This window comes from Phascolarctos cinereus, unplaced genomic scaffold, assembly GCF_003287225.1.
Source record: "Phascolarctos cinereus isolate Bilbo 61053 unplaced genomic scaffold, phaCin_HiC Scaffold_2;HRSCAF=192, whole genome shotgun sequence".
Classification (NCBI taxonomy): Eukaryota; Metazoa; Chordata; class Mammalia; order Diprotodontia; family Phascolarctidae; genus Phascolarctos; species Phascolarctos cinereus.
The window spans coordinates 341,856,491-341,876,881 of record NW_027555625.1 but is presented as its reverse complement, the minus strand read 5'-3'; the positions used below and the strand labels follow the sequence as shown (position 1 = coordinate 341,876,881).

At 41.5% G+C, this 20,391-nt stretch overlaps 1 protein-coding gene across 1 annotated transcript in view; it reads right to left on the bottom strand.

The window, feature by feature from the left end:
* The window catches only part of KLHL3 (kelch like family member 3), a 161,481-nt gene that overhangs the window by 107,356 nt on the left and 33,734 nt on the right, over positions 1 to 20,391 (bottom strand). The window contains 1 exon segment of the mRNA XM_020991250.2: positions 375 to 496. Within this exon segment, the coding sequence (XP_020846909.1) occupies positions 375 to 496 (122 nt within the window).

Genomic DNA, 20,391 nt, shown 5'->3' with positions numbered 1-20,391 from the left:
CAACAAAAATTACTCAAGGTTTCACAGTCAAAAGACAAAGCATTCAATAATAATAATTAAAAACATCTCCGCATCTCCAGCACTGAAAGGTTTACAAAGCATTGTCTACAACCCTTTCAAATAGATGATAGAAGTATTAACCCCATTTTGAAGTTGAGGAAAGCTGAATCTCAAGTATGTAACCCACCCATGGTCACACAGCTAAAAGCCAAAGCCAGAATCTAAACTCATGTCTCCCCAAGTCTAGCAGTCATTCCATGAAAGCATGGGAAGCTAGCAGGTACCAGCATTCAGTTCTTTGTTTCCCCCAGGAATTCCGGACCAATGCCAGCTGTAGCCCTAATAACCAAGTTCATTTCTGAGGCCCCAGTTACCTGAACGTTTTCTTCTGTCACCTCAATTTCAGCTGTATATATGTAGTCAATCAGCTTACTCAGCGTCTGCCCATCCACATCTTTGATTTCAATCTTCTTGGCTTTACTTTCACTCATGTCACCTATGGTTCAAAAACAAAAATATGAGCTTGGAGGTCTTTGTTCTGTTTTCTTTATCTCTGCCCTCGAACAGCTGATGAGCTTAAAAGCCTCCAGACCTCACATGAGGGGCTCTTGACCTGGGATCTGTAAACTTGTTTTGCTTTTTTCCCCATATTTTGATAACTCTATTTCAATATAATTGTTATTCTTTGTAATCCTGTGTACTTTACTCTGTGCCTTTAAAAGCATTATTGAGATGGGGTCCACAGGCTTTGCTAGACTGCTCAAAGGGATCGATGCCACAAAAAAGGTAAAGAACCCCTGCTCCTGACCATGATCCTAAAAACTTACCAGGTTGTTCCTTTGACCCATATGTTTTGACTTTTCACTGCTCCCCTACAATCTTTTTACTTATATTAACTTCCCACAGGACCATGTTTGTTATAAAAGCCAATCTTTGAGTGCGTCTAAAATGGATTTTTTTTTGAGCAGATACTTTGGAGAAAGCAGCTTCGATTTCACTTTGGACCCACCAGACCTTTAGTGACAATACTAAAATGTATGCTTCTTGGGGCCAGCAGCTCTGTCATTTCTGCCTTTATATCCAGTTTCCTGGACATGGAACGTGCTCAAAGACTGTCTGTGGAATTGAATTAATACTTCACTCATTCATTTCTCAATTATTCAACAAACATATCAAGCTCACCTACTGTGAGCAAAATACAGCACCAGGCATTGAGGAAAATACTTATAGGAAGCCAGGACCTGGCTCCAGAGGTCTAAACACACATCTAGAGCTAGAAGGGAGACCATCTAGTCTAACCTTTTGATTTTACAAAAAATGAAACCAAAGCCCAGGGAAATTAAACAGCTAGTCCAAAATCACACAGGTAGTGAGTAGATAGGGCCCCTAGCTTCATACAGATTAATTATAATACACAAAATTACATGACAAGTTCATCAGAGAAGTTCAAAGTATTATAATAAAAATAACAATATTAATAATAATGTCAGTTAAAATTTATATAGCGTTTTAAGGTTTGCAAAACACTTTATATACATCATTTGATCTGATCCTCACAATAACCCTATGAGGTGGGTTCTGGGTTTCAAAAGGCTTAAGTGATTATGCCAGGGTCCCACAGACAGTAAGCACAAGGGGAAAGATTCAAATTCTGGTCTTCCAGATTCCAGACTTTTATTGACTAGATCATACTATACAAAGTGTAAAGTGTTACTGACTGGAGGGGATCAAGGAAGTTTCCATGAAGGAGGTGGCAGCTGGGTTGGATTTTAAAGTTTGGGAGGTTTTCAACAGGTAAAGGCAGGAAGGGAAGACATTGTAAAAAATGAAAACATGGCAAACAAAGGCAAGGAAGAGGAAGAGAAAATAGTGTTTGTGAGATAAGGAAGGTCTATAAGGTGAAACACGGAAACAAATATAAAATAAGGCAAGAAAATTAGGGCAATGCTGTATTATGGAGGGCCTTAAATGTCAGGTAAAGGATTATGAGCTTTAAATAAGAGGCAATAGAGAACTACTGATGACCATGATCAGATCTATGCATTAGAAATATTTTTTTGAGGGAGTAGAGACAGTTTATAAAGTGCTTTACTATCCGTTATCTCATTTGAATATGAAAATGACTCTGTAAGGGAAGAAGGGCAGGTCCTCATTTTAGAGAGGAAGAAATTGAGGTTCGAAGGGGCATTGACTGGCCATGAATCAACCAGTGGTAGAGACAGGAGTGGATCCCAAGTCTCCCGGGCCAGGGCTCTTTCCACCATACAACACTGTCGATACAAGACAGTCAGTCTCAGGTTGTAAGTCCCTAGAGGGCAGGAACTATCCATCTCTTTATATAAAGCCCAGAAACAGTGTGTTTAATCGGTGCTGAGGCTGGCAAAGATTGCATTCTAGGTGGGGGCTTTCTTTCTCCAGGTCCCAAGAACTATGAACCAATAAATCTGCCTATAATACTCCATGTGTAGTAAGCAAGTTATTCAAAGCCAAAATTCATTCAACAAGAGCTATTTATTTCACAGAGAAAGGAGAAGGCAGAGATCTCTCTACTGTGACTGAAATAAAGAGCTGCTTCACTAGGAGGGAAGAGAAATGTAGAAGCACTTCTGTAATCATGCATGTGAAAACAAGAGTCCGGAGTGATTGTTTTCTCTCTGTGGAATTCATGCATCAGAGCCAAAAAATTAAAGTACAGGCCAGTGTGTGGGCTAGACGCCTACCTCCAAGCTGCGCATGCCTCTAAGGACGCCTCCGCCAGTCCACGAAGTGCAGACTGACAGAGTTCTAGATCAGAATTATTCAGGAAGACTCAGAGAACAAATATCAACCTGTGCCTCACTCGCCGCTGAACTAGATGGGCTAGAAAAGAGGTTCTGCTTGCCTGGCCTCTCTGTTCCCTCCTCTCCCCGGCCTCTCATCTGAACAATCTAGTAATCTCCTCTCTCTATCTTGGCCACCAGCAAAGTTCTAAATGGAGAGAATTCTAGGTGGTGTGGGTGCTGGGGAAGATGGGAGAGAAGATAAATCCCAACCAATCAATCAATCAACAAGCATTTATGACTCATCTACTATGTACCAGACTCAGTATTAGAAGCTGGGGATACAAAGACTTTTAATTAATATAAGTATTCTGTCATTCTTAGAATATAATGACTGGCTCCTTGCTAGGAAATTCACCGCTTAACCTCACCTGGGACCTCACAGACATACTGCAGTCTTCTTATTCATTTCATATCTGTCATACTTCCCCATAAAAACAGTTACAAAAATTTTCTGAAGCTTTTTTCCAAACTACCTCCTCACTCGCAGCAGAACACACACACCCTCCTCCTTCAGTTCCCCTCCTCCTTGCTTCACACCTCCTCAGTATTTCATTCATCTTCTTTCCTCCTTCCTATCTCAGAGAAAGAGATGACCCTCCTTAATCTTTCCCATTCCTTCCCACAGCCTTCAGCAACTTCTGCCTTCCCCCACTACACAGGTTCCTTTCCTTTTGTCCACAAACATATAAATAATTCCCTAATGTTATAACAAAAAAAACCCAAAGAAACAAAACAAAAGCTTTCACTAGACCCTGACATGCTGCTATTCCACCTCTCTTCCTCTCCAGTCACTGCCTTGAGCAATCACGGGCATTTTTTCTGCCTCAACTTCCTCTGCATACATTCACTTCTAAGCCCCATGCAGTCTGGTTTCTAATCCCTCCAGCTTAATGAAATTGCTGTCTCCAAGGTCTCCTGGTTGGCTAGGTGGCACAGTGGATACAGCACTGGGCCTGGAGTCAGGAAGACTCATCTTCCTGACGTCAAATCTGGCCTCACATACTTACTAGCTGTGGGACCTGGGGGAACCACTTAACTATTTTTGCCTCAGTTTCCTCATCTATAAAATGAGCTGAAGAAGGAACCACTCCAGTATCTCTGCCTAGAAAACCCCAAATGGGGTCATGGAGAGTCGGATACAACTAAAAAAATAACCGAAACTACAACCAAGGTCTCCAAATTCAGAAATCCAACTGTGACGCTTAGTCTTCAGTCCTCTACCTTCCTACACTTGACACAGTTGACTGCTTTCTTCCTGGTACTCCTTTGATTTTCAATGACAAGGCACTCTTCTGGTTCTCCTCTTCTTTCTATAACCATTCCTCTGCTTCCTCCAAAGGCTGCATATCTTCTCAATTTTCCCCAGAAAACCTAGCAATAAATACCCTACAAGTAGTGGGTCACAAAATTTAGGAACCTTAGAGATTATCTAATCCGACTCATTCAATTTACAGATGGTCCGAGAGGTCTGGCTTCCTTCAGAATTCAGCTCAAGTCTCTCTTCTTGAAAAGGCCTTGGACTGCACCCCCACTGCTTCACCTCCCTTCTCCCACTGTTTGTGCCTTCCCCTCTGACATGACTTCCTGTTTTTAAACACTGTCTTGTATGTACATAGTTGCTTCTATGTTGTCTTCCTCATTAGATTGTGAGCTCCCTAAAGACAGTGACCATTTGCGGGTGGGAGGACGCTTTCTTTGTATCCCCAGCACTTAGCCCAGTGCCTGGCACACAGCAGGCACTTAATAAATACTTATTGTTATGGCTTAAGATCATAAAGATAATAAGCAGAGCTGGAATTCAAATCCAGGGCCTCAGGCTCCAAATTCAGGGCTCTTCCTACTATGCCATATTGCTTTTCAGTGAATGATCAGCATGGGTTGCTGATGATTGTTTTTTCATTCAGCAACCCAGAAGTCCCCATGCTCTTACAGACAGGACCATCAGGGCCCTATTCATTCTTAGAAAGATATTTCATTTCTTCCTATCAAGAAGTCCTTGCAGAGTAACAAAGTTAGAACAGAGGGCATCTAGGCTAATCCCTAATTATACAAAAATCCTCTCTATAACTCCCAACAGGGGGGCAGTCTGACCTCTTCTTGAATTCCTCCACTGAGCAGGCACTCACTTCAGCCCAATCGGCTTCTGGATAACCCTAACCTTGAGGAAGTTTTCCTGATCAAAACAGGCCTCTTTTCAAATTTCACCCACCACTCCTACTTCTGCTGTTTTGGACTCAGGGCTCTAGTTCCTTTTCCACACAAGAGTACTTCAAATACTTGAAAACTGTGATCCTTTCCCCCCACCAACGCTTTTCCTCTTCCCAAAATATCATTAGTTTCATGGCCTGATTCATTTACAGCACTGACTCCGGTCCTCTCCCCGTCCCCGATTCCTTCCCCTGCTATCAATGCCTCTCCTAAAATGTGGTGACCAGACTGACTTCAGGAGTCTAACCAAAGCAGATTATCCTTTCTACCTTTCTCAGTTTTCTATTCCATTTTGATTCTTTTCTTTATGCACATCACAATATTGATTCTTTTATTTTTTAATTTAATAATTTGCTTTCAGCTGCAAATTTTCTTCCTCCCTTGATCCCTTCCCCTCTCCAGCACTGATTCATATTGAGCCTGCAGTCCACTAAAACCCCAGATCTGTTTTCACAGGAACTACTTTCTACAAAAATCTAAGACTTAACATTTATTCCAATTACATTTCCTATCAGATTCAGCGTGTCATTCTGGCCTATCAAAATATCTTTGTATCCTTGCCTTATAATCTCATATCTTAGCTATCCTTCCTCACTTTGTGTCACCTACAAATTTTACAGTGCAGCCTGGTGAAGTATAAATAATACTAAGACTGGAGTCCAAGGGCCTGTATTAGAATCCTGGCTCTGTTATTTACTTGGATGAGACCTCAGCTAAGTCACTTCTCATAGATGTGGTCTCACTTTCCTCCTCTGTAAAGTGAGTGGGCGAGGAGAGGGAGCTGGACTAGAGGATCTGCTGGGTCCCTTTCAGCTCTAAACCTTAAGATGGCTTTAGAGCTAACAGGACCCGAGAAGCCATCACAGCCACCCCCCTTATTTTACAGGTGAAGAAACTGAAGCTCAGAGAGGTTAACTGACCTGCCCAGTTAAAGCAAGTGTTTGAGGAAGAATTTTAACTCATGCTGTTTTCATGAGACCCTACATCTTTCCAAGAGCCTCGAATGTAGGCTCTACCCATACTTGGTACCTACTTTTTAAAAGATTATAAATGGTTGGAGAAGGAAAATGACAGGAGATTAAGAGAATCTGGAAGTATTAAGAACTGAATTGAAAGACTCAGCTCATGTAAGAACACTTAGCTGCCAAATTTACTTAGGGAATTCTATTTCTTTAAGTCACTTGCACAAAGTGAAGTCCAAGAATCTTCATGGTTATAAATGCTCCTTTATAGTTAATGCACATCCTCACTGCTGCAATTTAATTCTATGTTCAAGGTCAAGAAAAAAATAAGTAGAATCCTATCTTGCATGTAACAACAGCCCTTCATGTGCACAAAGATGGTTATTAAGTCTTCTCTTTTCCCTAACTCCTGTCTCTTGCTCGACAGCACAGTTGGTCAAAGCAGAACACTGGGACCAAGGTTGTGGGCCTTGATTCTATGGGAACTAATCAGTTTACAAAAAGGTAAAGTGCTCCACATTTAGTGGGCTTAGTATTACACAGAATGTAGCACCCAGCCAGCTGGTCCCTGTGACAGTGTGGTCAGTGGTGAGAGAGGAGGGTCTGGGTCACAGGGCATGAATGCCTATGAGCAAGGCACTGTGCTAAGCACTTCATAATTATTATTTTGTTTGAACTTTACAACAGCCCTAGGAGGGAGGCAGGTGCTATTATTATCTGCATTTGGCAGTTGAGGAAACTGAAGGAGATAAGTGACTTACCTAAGGTCTTACAGCCACTAAGTATCTGCAGTCATATTTGAACTCAAGTCTTCCTGACTCAGGGCCCAGCTCTCTATCCACTGTGCCACCTAGCTTCCTCAAAATGCAAATTCTACTGATATCATTTTAAAACACAAAAAGCAGCAGGCTTATTTTATCTAGTACGAATGGAAAGGCATCTATATAGACAACACCAAGCACCCCTAGAAGCTACATACAATAGATCTCATACAATAGGTATGATTGAGACAGGATAGGTGAACCCCTTATTCTTGATCAATATTTAAGCTGCTAATACCACTACTGGGTAGCTACCAGGGTAACTGTCCCCTAATCTCTGACATACAAGGCGAAGTCATAACCAACACCTCTCCCTCATGAACCTTAAATTTCTATGAGATTGTGATATATGTACCACATATTAGAAAAAGCGCTACTCATCGTCACAAGACTTGAATTTAAGTCCTTCATTAGTCACTCAGTAGTTGTAGAAGCCTAAGTCATTTAACCTCTCTGACTCTCAATCTATTTATAAAATGGGGATAATAACACCTGCACTTTCTACCTTGCAAGGCTGCTATGATAAAAGTACTTTGTCCACCCTAAAGCCTTAGATTAATGAGAGCTGCTCAGAAGGCCTGATGATAGATGGACTGGTTCTTGAAGGCTCTACCGTTGGAGTGGCGCACACAGCTCCAACAGGCCCTACAGGGCTAGAGTGAAGATAGAGTGAAGAAGGCCAGTTACAAAATGGAGTTGGTTTGGTGTGAGAATTGAAAGAACCAATCAGATTCCATCTCGTGAACATTGACTCCATCTTGTACTACCACATATTATCTTCCATCTTGCTGTTTTCCTGTAAATCATCCATGGGAAAATTAGATAGTATAAGCCAGGCATTGTTTCATAAAATGCAGGTGGATAAAATTAATCAGCATCTCCCAATTCTGGGAAAGGAAAGCCCTTAAAACCCACTCGCCCTCTCCCAAATTAACTGAAACTCACTCTTTCCCCTCCTAATTTGGAAAAGCCATCATTTGTCCTCCAATTAGAAACCAGATTATCTAATCTTGTACCCTGGTTTACATATTCTTAAAATTGTTTTCTTGTAGTGCATAAAAATCTGTTTCCCCCTGTATTCAGGGTCCACTGCCAAGATGAAGAGGCCTGATCCCAATTTGTTATGCAATTGGCATGCACTGCTTAATACACCAATATGCTCAGAAGTTTGAACCTTTGTTTCCTCAGTTATTTCAGATTTCACCCATCACAGGTGGGTGACACAGCTAGTGTCTAAGACTGAATTCGAACTCAGGTCTTCCTGACTCCAGGTTCAGCTCTCTTTTCACTGGGTCACCCATCCCAGTACAAGCCTGAGGATCTTCCTCACAATGAGTTAGAGTGGCTCCCTATCACCTCCAAGGTTAAATAGGAATCCCTTTATTTGTCAGTCAAAGCTCTTCATAAGCTGGCACCTTCCTATCCTTCCAATCTTCTCACACTTTCCTCTCCTCCATATGCTCTACAATACAGCCACATTGCCCCACCTGCAGGTCCTTCATCACCACCAGCATCTCTTGTATGCCTATCTTTGTAATGACTGTCCCCATATGTGGGTTGCTCTGCTCCCTTACCTCTCCTCCTAAATATCTGTCTTCCTTCAAAACTCAGCTCAAACCTCACCTTTGGTCAGCCTTTCTCAGTCTCATTTCCCCCATTCCCAGGTACTAAAGCCTTCTTTCCCCTCTCAGAATACCTTCCATCTACTCTGTACATATTCTGCATGTACTTAGTGGTCTACATGTTGTCTCCACCACTAGAATGTAAACTCCTTGTGGACAGAGACTGGGTTTTTTGCCTTTCTTTTGAATTCCAGTGCTTAGCACAATCTGACACACTTGGTAAATGCTTAGTAAAATACTTGACTTGACTGGCAATGGACCATGTGTCTTAATCAAGGACCAGAGGAAGGTTAGCACCCAGATAATGAATGTTGTTGGTTATAACAATTAATGAATGCTGTCTATGAAGGTATGAGGACATTGTCGTCTACACTGAGGAAACTGGACAATTCAAACTAACAAAAACATAATCATAATCAAAATTAGTACATATGTGTGTATTTATACATAGCACTTTAAGGTTTTGCAAAGCACTTGACAAACATCTCATTTTATCCTCACAACAACCCTGGGAAGCAGTTGCTATTATTGTCCTTATTTTACAGATAAGAAAACTTGGGGCGGGCATAAGTTAATTGACTTGCTCAAGGTCATACAGCTAGTGTTTAAGATTGGATTTGAATTCAGGTCTTCCTGACTCCAGGTTCAGCTCTCTCTCTCTCCACTGGGCCAACTAAGTATGGAGAATGGATCCTTGACGGGAGAAGGTTTTTGATTTTGGAGTTTGAGGGGTTTTCTTTTGGGAGTGAGGGGTAGGGATCCAGACTTCAGATTTCCATCAGTTGAGGATCTTCCCATTGAATAAATTCCCTCTACCACAGCAGGTCAGCACTGTTTTGCAATTTACAGAATTAGTACTGCCTAGGTCACTGAACAGTTCTTTTTGTCCAGGGTCATACAACCAAGTGGGGGTGAGGTGGGATGGGGCATGGCCTCTACGCTGCCTGATTAAAGTGTTATTATTTTATTTTTATTCTACTATAGGGCCAGGAAAGGATGTCCAACTCAGAGTGGGTAAGTGGTTGGAACCTGAAGAAGTGACTATGTAAATAGAATCAAATCTGGACCCAGAGGAAGGTGTCAAAAATGAAGAGTGAAAGCATTACTGTTTAACTCTAAAGTCTCAATCCCCGAAGACTACAGCAATGACTCCTCTGAACCATTCCACAAAGCTATATCCTATTTCTCTGAACCAGGGTAGGGCAATCTCCCCCAAATAGAACCACTGCCCAGCCAAGGCAGGGTATCCAATAATTGAGGCTCCTATTGTTCCATCCCCCACGACCCCTCAAAGTAGAAAAAAGGTAAATTTCCACCCAGAGTCCAATCCCTCCTTCAGACTCATGCTCCACTGACAGGAAGAGGTTGGCATTTTCAGGGTAGCATACCCTTCAAAAATTTTATCGTTTAGGAAAGACCTGGTTCAAATGGATCCTCTTCTATGACAATTATGAGTGCCTCAAACGCTCTGTCTTATGGGTTACCTACAACAAATACACATTCATTCCAAACTCCTGCCTTCCTCGTATTAAATTGTAAGTTTCCCGAGAGCAGGGTCAGTCACCCAGTCAATAAACATTTTTTAAATGCCTACTAGCCAGGCACTGTGCTATGAGCTACATCCAGGATAGAATGGAAATAATCAACAGCCAGAAGGCACTAGAAGTAAGAAGAATAAGGAAAGGCTTCCTGTAGAATATGGGATTTTAGCTGGGACTTGAAGGAAGTCAGGGAAGCCAGGAAGCAGAGATAAGGAGGGAGAGCATTCCACGTGGGAGGAAGAGTGAGTGAAAATGCCCAGGGTCCAGTGTGAGGAGCAGCAAGGAGGCTGGCGTCACTGGATCAGAGCACCTCATAGATATTTCGGTATCCCCATTATCCAGCCCTGTAATCGTTGACAAAATAAATGTTTTTTTCAAATGAAATGAAATTCCAAGAAAACTGAGATTCCTTCTCATCCCTAATGCCTTCCTCACACCCTGTCCCCAAAGCCCAATCACCGTATACTCAAGAGAATCAGACTTTGAACATGACCTCATACAGCTGACCCCCTCAGCCCTCAGCACCTACAGGCTGTTTCACTGCCTCAAGTCCATCCTCCACACTGCTTCCAAAGAGATCTTCCTAAAGTAGTCTTACTATGATGTCAACTCCCTACTCAAAAAACTTCAGTGGCTCCCTATTCCCTTTAAGATCAAACATAGAAAGCCTCGGTTTGGCTTTTTAAGGCCCTTCACAAAATGTCATCTTCCCACCTTTCCAGTTTTCTTCAGTTTCATGCCCTATAATCCAATGACACTGTTTCTCACACACGGCACTCATTAGCTGGCCTTCACACCAAAAATGCGCTCCCTCCTCATTCCTACCTCCTGGCTTCTCTGGGTTCCTTAAGAATCAGCTTAAATCCCACCTTCTGCAAGGCCCTTTACCACTCACCCCGCCACTTGGAGGTAGTGCCTTTTTTCTAGGATTACCTCCCATTTCCACTGAATATATATCGTATGTCCGTGGTCATTTGAGTGCTGTTTGCCCCATTCGAAGGTGGGCAGGGACCCTGCTTTTGCCTTTCTTTGTATCCCAAGTACTTAGCACAGATACCAGAACATATCAAAAGCTCAGTAACTGCTTGTTGACTTGACTACTGGAGTCGAGAAAAACGATGGCACATTAGTAAGAGGTCCCCTTCCCCTGATCAAAGCCCTATTCAATTTTGTACCTTGTTTAGATGATCACATAACCCAGATATTATTTCACTTCAATCTAGGCATGGGTATTTATGATTACGAACAATAATTGTAGCTCATACTTATGCAGTACTTCAAGATTAATTTACAAAGCACTTTTTCACACACAAGGTAGTATAAGAATTATTATTCCCGTTGCACAAAGGAAGAAACTCATTTCAGAGGTGAAGTTGCTTGCCTGTGGTGACCCAAGAGTTACCAGAGCAAGGAGTCAAATTCAGATCTTTCTAAGACTGGCGCTCAAACAAATTCTGTGATAAAATATCAGCCAAGCAACTCAAATCCTTGCAAGTCAAGAACCCTAGTAGAGAGATTCAACCCTCCAGGGTTCAGGGGGAAGCTTACAACCATTACAAGAACTGACCTGTGCAATATCCCTTTGAGTCTGCAAGAAAGAAGAGACCTGTGCCCCAAATTACCCTGTTCCAATCCAGTTCTCATGACAGAAAAATTGAGTACTGGGGAAAAGGAAATTTAAAACAACACCAACACCCAAAACAACACCTTTTAAGCCTGACTGAAAGATCCTAATCGAACCACTCAGTCAGAAGAAAGCCACGTGTACAGTGTGTAATACTTGCATTTTCCTCTTCTTCTGACCTTTAGCAAGCTGATGTGAACTGGCTCATCAAGTAATCAAGTGGGGCTTTTTTTAAATAACTAATTCTATATACTTTTGAAGCTGAATCTGATAATTTTTTTTTAAACTTCATCCAGTATTATTAATTCAAAGCAGCTTTTTACTGAATGAAGGTTAGGCAAAGCCTAGGGAAAGAAAATTAAAGAGCGTGGTTCAATACAAAAATAGCTGAGCCTCACACCTGACTGATTCTTCCCACTGATTCTGCCCTTAGATTAAGAGAACCTATTATGAGATCACCAGCAGCAGACTTTGCTACTGCCTTCCAGCATTACTTTCTGTTCAGTGCCTTCCACTAGCTCAGATGTACATTTAATAAAGGGCGAAGAAGCCAATGGCCACCATTACACTTTGCTGCAAGCCTGATTTTTCTCTACAGAGTGGAATTTGGAAATGACACTCCAAGGGGAGGGGAAGGAAAGGAGGAATATGGATGGCAGATCCATTTCCTGGAGGAGCAGCTGCAGAATTGTTACAAGTGTGATGAAGTATTTAGAGAGAAAGAAAGAGGGAGGGAGGGAGGGGGAAAGGGACAGAGACAGAGGACATTACAACCACTATCAGACATCTAGTCTCAACCAAACCTTTTCAAAATTACCAAGAACTGAAATAGGCTCTTCAAAGCTTCTCTTCTCTCTCTCTCTCCTTCTGACTAATTGTTCAAACAATCAATCAAGCATTAATTATTAATTGGCTGACAATTAATTAATCTGGGCACTGTGCTAGGCACCGGGGGATACAAAGACAAAAATTAAACTGTTCTTCCCCTCAAGGAAATACTGCCAGACTTGTGCCTGAATCTTTTTTATATAGACATCAAGTCATGTCACTCTGCTTAAAAATCCCCAGGGGCTTCCTATTGTCTCCCAAATATAAAGTTCAAACTCTTCTGCCTGGTGTTTAAGGCCCTCCACAATCCAGCACCATCTGACCTTTCCAGCCTTGTCCATCTCTCCTCCAATATTCTCTATACTAGGGCAAACTGGACTGTTTTCTCCTCTTGATGATGCCATCCACTCTTGCACCTATCTGCGTTTTCTCAACATTGTTCGATACTTTCTGTGCAATTCCTCCTCATCTGATCTTAAAAAATTTCTACTCATCCTTTAAAACTTAGCTGGCTGGTACAGCTAAGGTCTGGAGTTAGGAAGACCTGATTTCAAATCTGGCTCGGACACTTATTAACTTTATGGCCGTGGGTGAGTCATTTAATCTCTGCCTCAGTTTCCTCAACTGTACAATAGAGTATTAATAGCACCTACCTCCCAAGGTTGTTGTGAGGACCTAATGAAATAATATTTGTAAATCACTTAGGACAGTGCCTGGCACATAGCTGCTTCCTGCATTCTGGGTGACTTACAATACAACTCAAATGTCACTTCTTCCATGAAACCTCCTGAATCCTCCCTCCCTCAACTCCCAATTTCCTTCACTGGCAACAGTCTTCTGTTGTTAGGCTTCACAGATCACTTTACTTCTACCTTTATTTTTTAATTTTTAAACATTTTTATTTAAAGTTTTGAGTTCCAAATTCGATCCCTCCATGAGAGCAATCAGATACAGGTTATACATGTGTAGTTATGTAAAACGTTTCCTTATTTGTCATTTTGTACAAGAAGGCTCAAATAAAAGAAAAAAATGAAAGAAAGAAAGTGAAAAATAGCATGCTTCAGTCTGTATTCAATCAGCATCAGTTCTTTCTTTAGACAGTATGCTTCACCATTCATTATTCAGTCCTTTGGGATTGTCTTAGATCACCGTATTGGTGACAATAGCTAAGTCATTCACAATTCTCCACAGAACAATGTTGCTGTTACTGTGTACAATGTTCTCCTGGTTCTGTTCACTTCACTATGCATCAGTTCATGTATGTCCATATTTTTCTGAAATCATCCTGCTTTCTTATAGCAAAATAATATTGCATTACAATCATATACCACAGCTTGTTTAGCCATTCCCCAACTGATAAGCATCCCTTTGATTTCTAATTATTAGCCACCACAAAAACAGCTGCTAAAAATATTATTTTTTGGATGTCTTTGGGATACAGACCTAGCAATGGTATTGCTGGATCAAAGGGTATGAACAGCTTTATAGTCCCTTGTGTATAATTCCAAATTGCTCTCCAGAATGGTTGGATCAGTTCACAATTCTACCAACAATGCATTAGTGTCCCAATTTTCCCATATCCTCTCCAACATCCAACACTTAATTTTTTTGTCATATTAGCTACTCTGATAGGTATGAGGTAGCACCTCAGAGTTGTTTTAATTTGCATTTCTCTGATCAACAGTGATTTAAACCATTTTTTCATATGACTATAGAGAGCTTTGATTTCTTTGTCTAAAAACTGCCTGTTGATATCCTTTGACCATTTAGGGAATGACAGGCATTTGTATAAATTTGACTCAGTTCCCTATATATTTGAGAAACAAGGCCTTTATCAGAGTTCCTGGTTGCAAAATTTTTTCCCCCAGTTTTCTGCTTTCCTTATAATTTTGGTTGCACTGGTTGTGCAAAAACTTTTTAATTTTATATAATTAAAATGATCTACTTCATATTTTTAATGGTCTCTATATCTTCTTTGGTCCTAAATTCTTCCCTTATCCATAAATTGACAGATAAATTATTCCATGCTGTCTTTATTTGCTTCTGGTATCACCCTTTATGTGTAAAACATGTACCCATTGTGACCTTATCTTGGTATATAGTGTGATATGTTGGTCTATACCTAGTTTCTGCCATACTGTTTTCTAGCTTTCCCCACAGTTTTTGTCAAACAAAAAGTTCTTGTTCCAAAAGCTTGGATCTTTGGGTTTATCATATACTAGATTACTATGGTCATTTGCCACAATGTAATTTGTACCTAATCTATTCCACTGATCCACCATTCTATTTCTTATGAATACCAGATTGTTTTGATAATTACTGCTTTATAATACAGTTTGATATCTGGTATAGCTAGACCACCTTCTTTCACTTTTTTTTCATTGATTCTCTTGATATCCTTGAGCTTTTGCTCTTCCAGATGACTTTTACGTATATATATGTATACATATATGTATATATATGCATACATGAGTATATATTCATCCATATACATATACACACACGTATACATATGCATATATACATACATATGTATATATGTATATACACATACACATATACATATCTATATGTGTATATGTACATATATGTATATATACACATGTATGCACACGCACATGTGTGTGTGCGTGTGTGTGTGTATTTTGGCTAGGCAATTGGGGTTAAGTGACACAGATAGTAAGTGTCATCTGTCTGAGACTGGATTTGAACTCAGGTCCTCCTGACTCCAAGGCCAGAGCTCTATCTACTGTGCCACCTAGCTGCCCCCTTTTTTGTTTTTGTTTTTTGTTTGTTTGCTTGTTTTGTTTTGTTTTGTTTTTTGGCGAAGCAATGGGGTAAAGTGCCTTGCCCAAGGTCACACAACTAGTAAGTGTCAAGTGTCTGAGGCCGGATTTGAACTCAGGTCTTCCTGAATCCAGGGTCAGTGCTCTACCCACTGTGCCATCTAGCTGTCCCCTATTATTATTTGTTTCTAGCTCTATAAAATAATTTGTGATAGTTTGATTGGTATGGCACTGAATAAATAGATTAATTTAGGTAGAACTGTCATTTTTATTATATTGTCCCAGGCTACCCATGAGCTATTAATATTTTTCCAATTGTTTAGATCTCACTTTACTTGCGTGAAAAGTGTTTTCTAATTGTGCTCATATAGTTCCTGGGTTTGTCTTGGCAGGTAGATTCCCATGTATTTTATATTGTCTGAAATTATTTTAAATGGAATTTCTCTTTCTATCTCTTGTTGCTGGACTTTGTTGGTAATATATAGAAATTCTGATGATTTATTTTCCTCAATAAAATTCTGTATATCTTTTCTTATGCTACTGACTCTTTTTTCATGATTCTCTTTCATTACTCTCATTTCTTTTCCTAATTTTTTTCTTCTATTTCTCAAATTTGCTTGTTTAAATCCTTTTTAAGCTCTTCCAGGAATTCTTTTTGGGCCTGAGACCAAATTACATTTTTCTTTGAGACTTCACATCTAGCCATTTTGACACATTTGTCCTCTTCTAAATTTATGCCTTGATCCTATCACCATAGTAACTTCCTGTAATCAAGCTCTTTTTTGTGTGTTTCACTCATTTTTTCTTCCTTTTTTTGTAACTTGGTGTTTTTGTGAGAGTTGGGCTCTGATCCTGCATCGTCCCAAGGTTTTTGTGCTAGGGCTCTGGGTCTTACTACTGGCTTTCACTGGGCTTCAGTGCCTAAATAACTGTTTTCTCTGAGGGTAGGTTTGCCTTCTGAATTGTACTGGGTGGGGGGGCCTCCCCATTGGCCTCCCCTGAGTGTGGGGTTTAGTTGCTGAGCTGCCCAAGCAGTGGGGCCTTGTTTCAGGGTTGCTATAGAAACAGGATCTCTCCGCTGGTAGGCCCCACGGGAGGGGTCTTGCTGTTGGCCAGCCCCAGGGCAAGGCTTCACTACTGGTCAAGGCCTCACTGGTGGCTTGTGCTGGAGATAGGGTTGCTGGGGTGGGACCCTGCTGCTCTGCCCAGACTGCTCACTTGCCTAGGGGTCTGCCGGTTTGCAGCAGGACGGGGCCTTAGTGGTGGACTGCCCCAGGCTCAGAGCTGCGCTGCAGGCTGTCTGCCTCTCTGCTCTTGGACCTCAATCCCCTCCCACCCTGATGAGACAGACCTGTTCCTAGATCAATTTGGAGGTGGTTTTCTAGTTGCCTTGAGGGGAATTTGGGAGGGTTTCAGAGGGTTCCTTCCTCATTCCACCATCCTGGCACCAGAAATCTTCTACCTTTACAATGTAGTTGATGTAATATTGCATATTATAGTTACTTGTGTTCAAATCTTATCCACCAACTAGATGATAAGCTAGGCCGAAGGGCTGTGTCTGTGTCTTACCTAAAGTTTCTTTCTCCCTAAACACTACAGCATTGTGATCAGCACCTCAGTGCATAATTAGCAAGCTTACTAAATAACTGACTGAATAAATGAAGGAATAAATTATTGCTGGTTTCCAGACCTGCATAAATAATAGCATCGCTTCAGTACCAATCTCACATTCTACAAACAAATTTCAGAGTTCTTATTTAACGCAAAGATAGCATAGGGGAGACAAATGAAAAACCACTGAATAATGGGTGGCAGTCTCCCTTTGAGAGGCAGCACAGCCTAGCAGAAGGTCTTGAAGATAGGAATACCAGGGTTCAAGTTCCGCACGTGACTCTGACGGAGTCATTTAACCACTCAGTTCATCACTCTCCAAGACTGTAAGCTGCAGAGAAGGTACAGATCTTTATTAGTGAAGGAAAGGCTGCATTTAATAACCTCCTAATTTACCTCCGTGCCTCAGACGTCTCCCCACTGTCATCCATCCTCAACAGAGCCACACAGTGACCTCAAAGGAACAGGTCTCATCAGGCACATGAAGCTCTTTCTAATTGGGCCCCGTCCTATCTTTCAGTCATATTGGCTTAGTTTATTGTACTGCACACACACACACACACACACACACACACACACACACACACACGCACACACCCCTTTGCAATAACTTCCCCCATTGCTAGAATCCTTCCCCTCCTCACTTCAACCTCTTACAATCTCTGGTTTCCTTTCAAGACTCACCTCAAAGCCCACCTTCTGCAGAAGGTCCTTCCTAGTTCCCCTAGCTGCTAATGTCTGACCCTCTTAAGGTCACCTTGTACCTGTCCCTTAGAATTGAATTCAACAAAAATCCTGTTATTCAACTAAAAAGGACTTACTGAGCACCTACAAGAGTACCTCACAGTGCCTGATGTTTACTGTAGGGGAAATAAGAGAAGTGTAAACCATTGTGTTGGGGAACTTGTGTTCTAACTGGTTGGAGAAGAAACTAAAACATATGAAATAACTAGAAAAAAAGACTGGCTTCTCCACCACTACTCTCACCTTGGTATGTAAAACCCAACTCACTTGATCTGTCTATGCCAGATCTGTCTATCATCCTTTATCTCTTGTGGCAAAACTCCTTGAGAAGGCCATCTACAACAGATGCTTCCAATTCCTCTCCTCTCAATCTCTTAACTCTCCAGTCTGACTTCTGACCTCATCATTCAACAGAAACAGCCTTTTCCAAAGCTATGAAAAATCTGATAATTGTCAAATCTAATGGCCTTTTCTCCATCCTCATCCTTTGTGACCTCTCTGCAGCCTCAGACGCCATCAATCACCCTCTTCTCCTTGACACTCTTCTTTCTACGTTTTCATGACACTGCTCTCTCCAGGTTCTCCTACCACTCCTCAGTTTCCTTTGCTGGATCTTTACCCAGGTCATGTGGGTGTCCCAGGGAGCTCTGCCCTAGCCCTTCTTCTCTTTTCCTTTTATAACACTTCACGTGATGATCTCCCAGGTCCCAGCTCCCATGGATTCCATTTTCATCTCTCTACCGATGATTCTTAAATCAACTGCTCCAGCCCTAAGCTCTCTGCTAATCTCCAGTCTCTTCTCTCCAACTGCTTTCAGACATCTTAAACAACTCAACGCATCCAAAACGGAACTCATTATTTTCTCCAAAACACCTTCCAAACTTCCCTGTTAATTTTAGAGGTACCACCATCCTCCCAGTACCCTACATTCTCAACCTAAGTGTCGCCCTCAACACTTCACTCTTTTTCACCTCCCACATCAAATCTGTGACCAAGGTCTATTGATTCTACCTTTGTAACATCTGTCACATATGCCTCGCCCCCATTCTCTATTCTGATACTGGTACCGCTCTGGTGCAGGCCTGCATCAGGCCCAGACCATAACCACAGCATGCTGGTTGGTCTCTGCTATAAGTCTCTCCCCACTCCAGTCCATCCTCCACCCAACTGTCAAAGCAATCTTCCTAACAGGTAGTTCTAACCATTTCTCGAAGCAAGCCATGTCTCACACACACACACACACACACACACACACACCCAGGTCAAAAACTTCTATGGTTCCCTATCACTTTCAGGATCAAATATAAAATCCAGTTTGGTGTTCAAAGCCCTTCATAACCAGCTCCCCCACTCCATTTCCAGTCTTCTTACACTTTCCCCTCCTCCCCCATTTACTCTGTGATTCAGTGACACTGTCCTCCTGTTATTTCTCAAACAAAACACACCATCTCCACCCTTTCGGCATTTTCACTAGCTGTCCTCCATGCCTGGAATTCTCTCCCTCCTCATCCTTGCCACCTGCCTTCACTGGCTTCTTTCCAAGTCCCAGCTAAAATTTCACCTTCTTCATAAAGCCTTCCCTGGTCCCTTTTAATTCTAGGGCCTTCCTTCTGCTGAGTGTTTCCAATTTACCCTGAATATAGCTTATTTGTACATGGTTATTTACATATTGTCTCCCCCATTAGGCTGTCGGCTCCTTGAAAGCAGGGATTGTCTTTTACTTTTCTTTATAACTTCACTGCTTAGCACAGCGCTAGGCACATATTAAGCACATAACAAATGCTTATTGACTAATTGATTAGCAAACTCGCAGGCACTGGATGCTCTAACAGGTGGAGATGCCAAAGTCTTACCATCTACTCTGCAGAATAACTCCCTTCCCAAACCCCCTGCCTCCCCGGACACATTGCAATAAGTCAATGACCTTAAAATCTGATGGTAGAAGAAATGGAATTTAGTAGAATACAAACTCAATACAGATCAACAGTACAATATAGAGAACTAAAAAACTAATATGATCTCAGGAGAGAGGTCATTGGCCACCATACCCTGCCTTAATTAGGCAATATCTGGAATAGTGTTCAATTCTAGGCACCTTTAAGTCTTGTTAGGAAAGATATTGGTAAGATAGAGACCATCCAAATAAGGGTGACCAGGAGGGTGAAAGGCCTAAATACCTTGTCCTACAAGGGTTGAATGAAGGAATTAAGAATGTACAACTTGGAGAAAAGAAGATTTGGGGGAGACATGATAGCTGTCTTCAAGTATCTGTAGGCCTATCATGTAGGACAGAGATTAGACCTAGTCTAATTGGCCTTTGAGGGCATAACGAGGATGAATGGGCAAGAATTGCAGTGAGGCAGATTTGAGCTCAGCATGAATAGGATTCTTCTTCAAGTATATTTGGATTAGGTGTGCTCTATGTCTCCTTCAAACTCTGATATTCTGTGATTCTATGTAAACTTCCTGACAATTAGCACTATCTGCAAGGGGAGTGGGCTGCCTCAAAAGCAAGTGGGTTCACCCTTTACTAAAGGTTTGAAAGCAATACCTGGAGGGCCACTTGTGGGGATTCTATAGAGAAGATTCCTGTACAAACCTGGTATTTACTAAATGGCTTGGAGTTGTTTCTCCACACAGCATGTTAACAGGTTCAACAAAATGACTAGATCATGGGGCTGGAAGTGCTATGTGGCCTTGAGTCAATTTCTTAATGTGTCTGAAGCTCATATTCACCCTCTGAAATATAAGAATAATCTATCCTAGGCTATCTTCCTTAAAAAGGTGTTGTAGGGGCAGGTATATGGCACAGTGGATAGAGC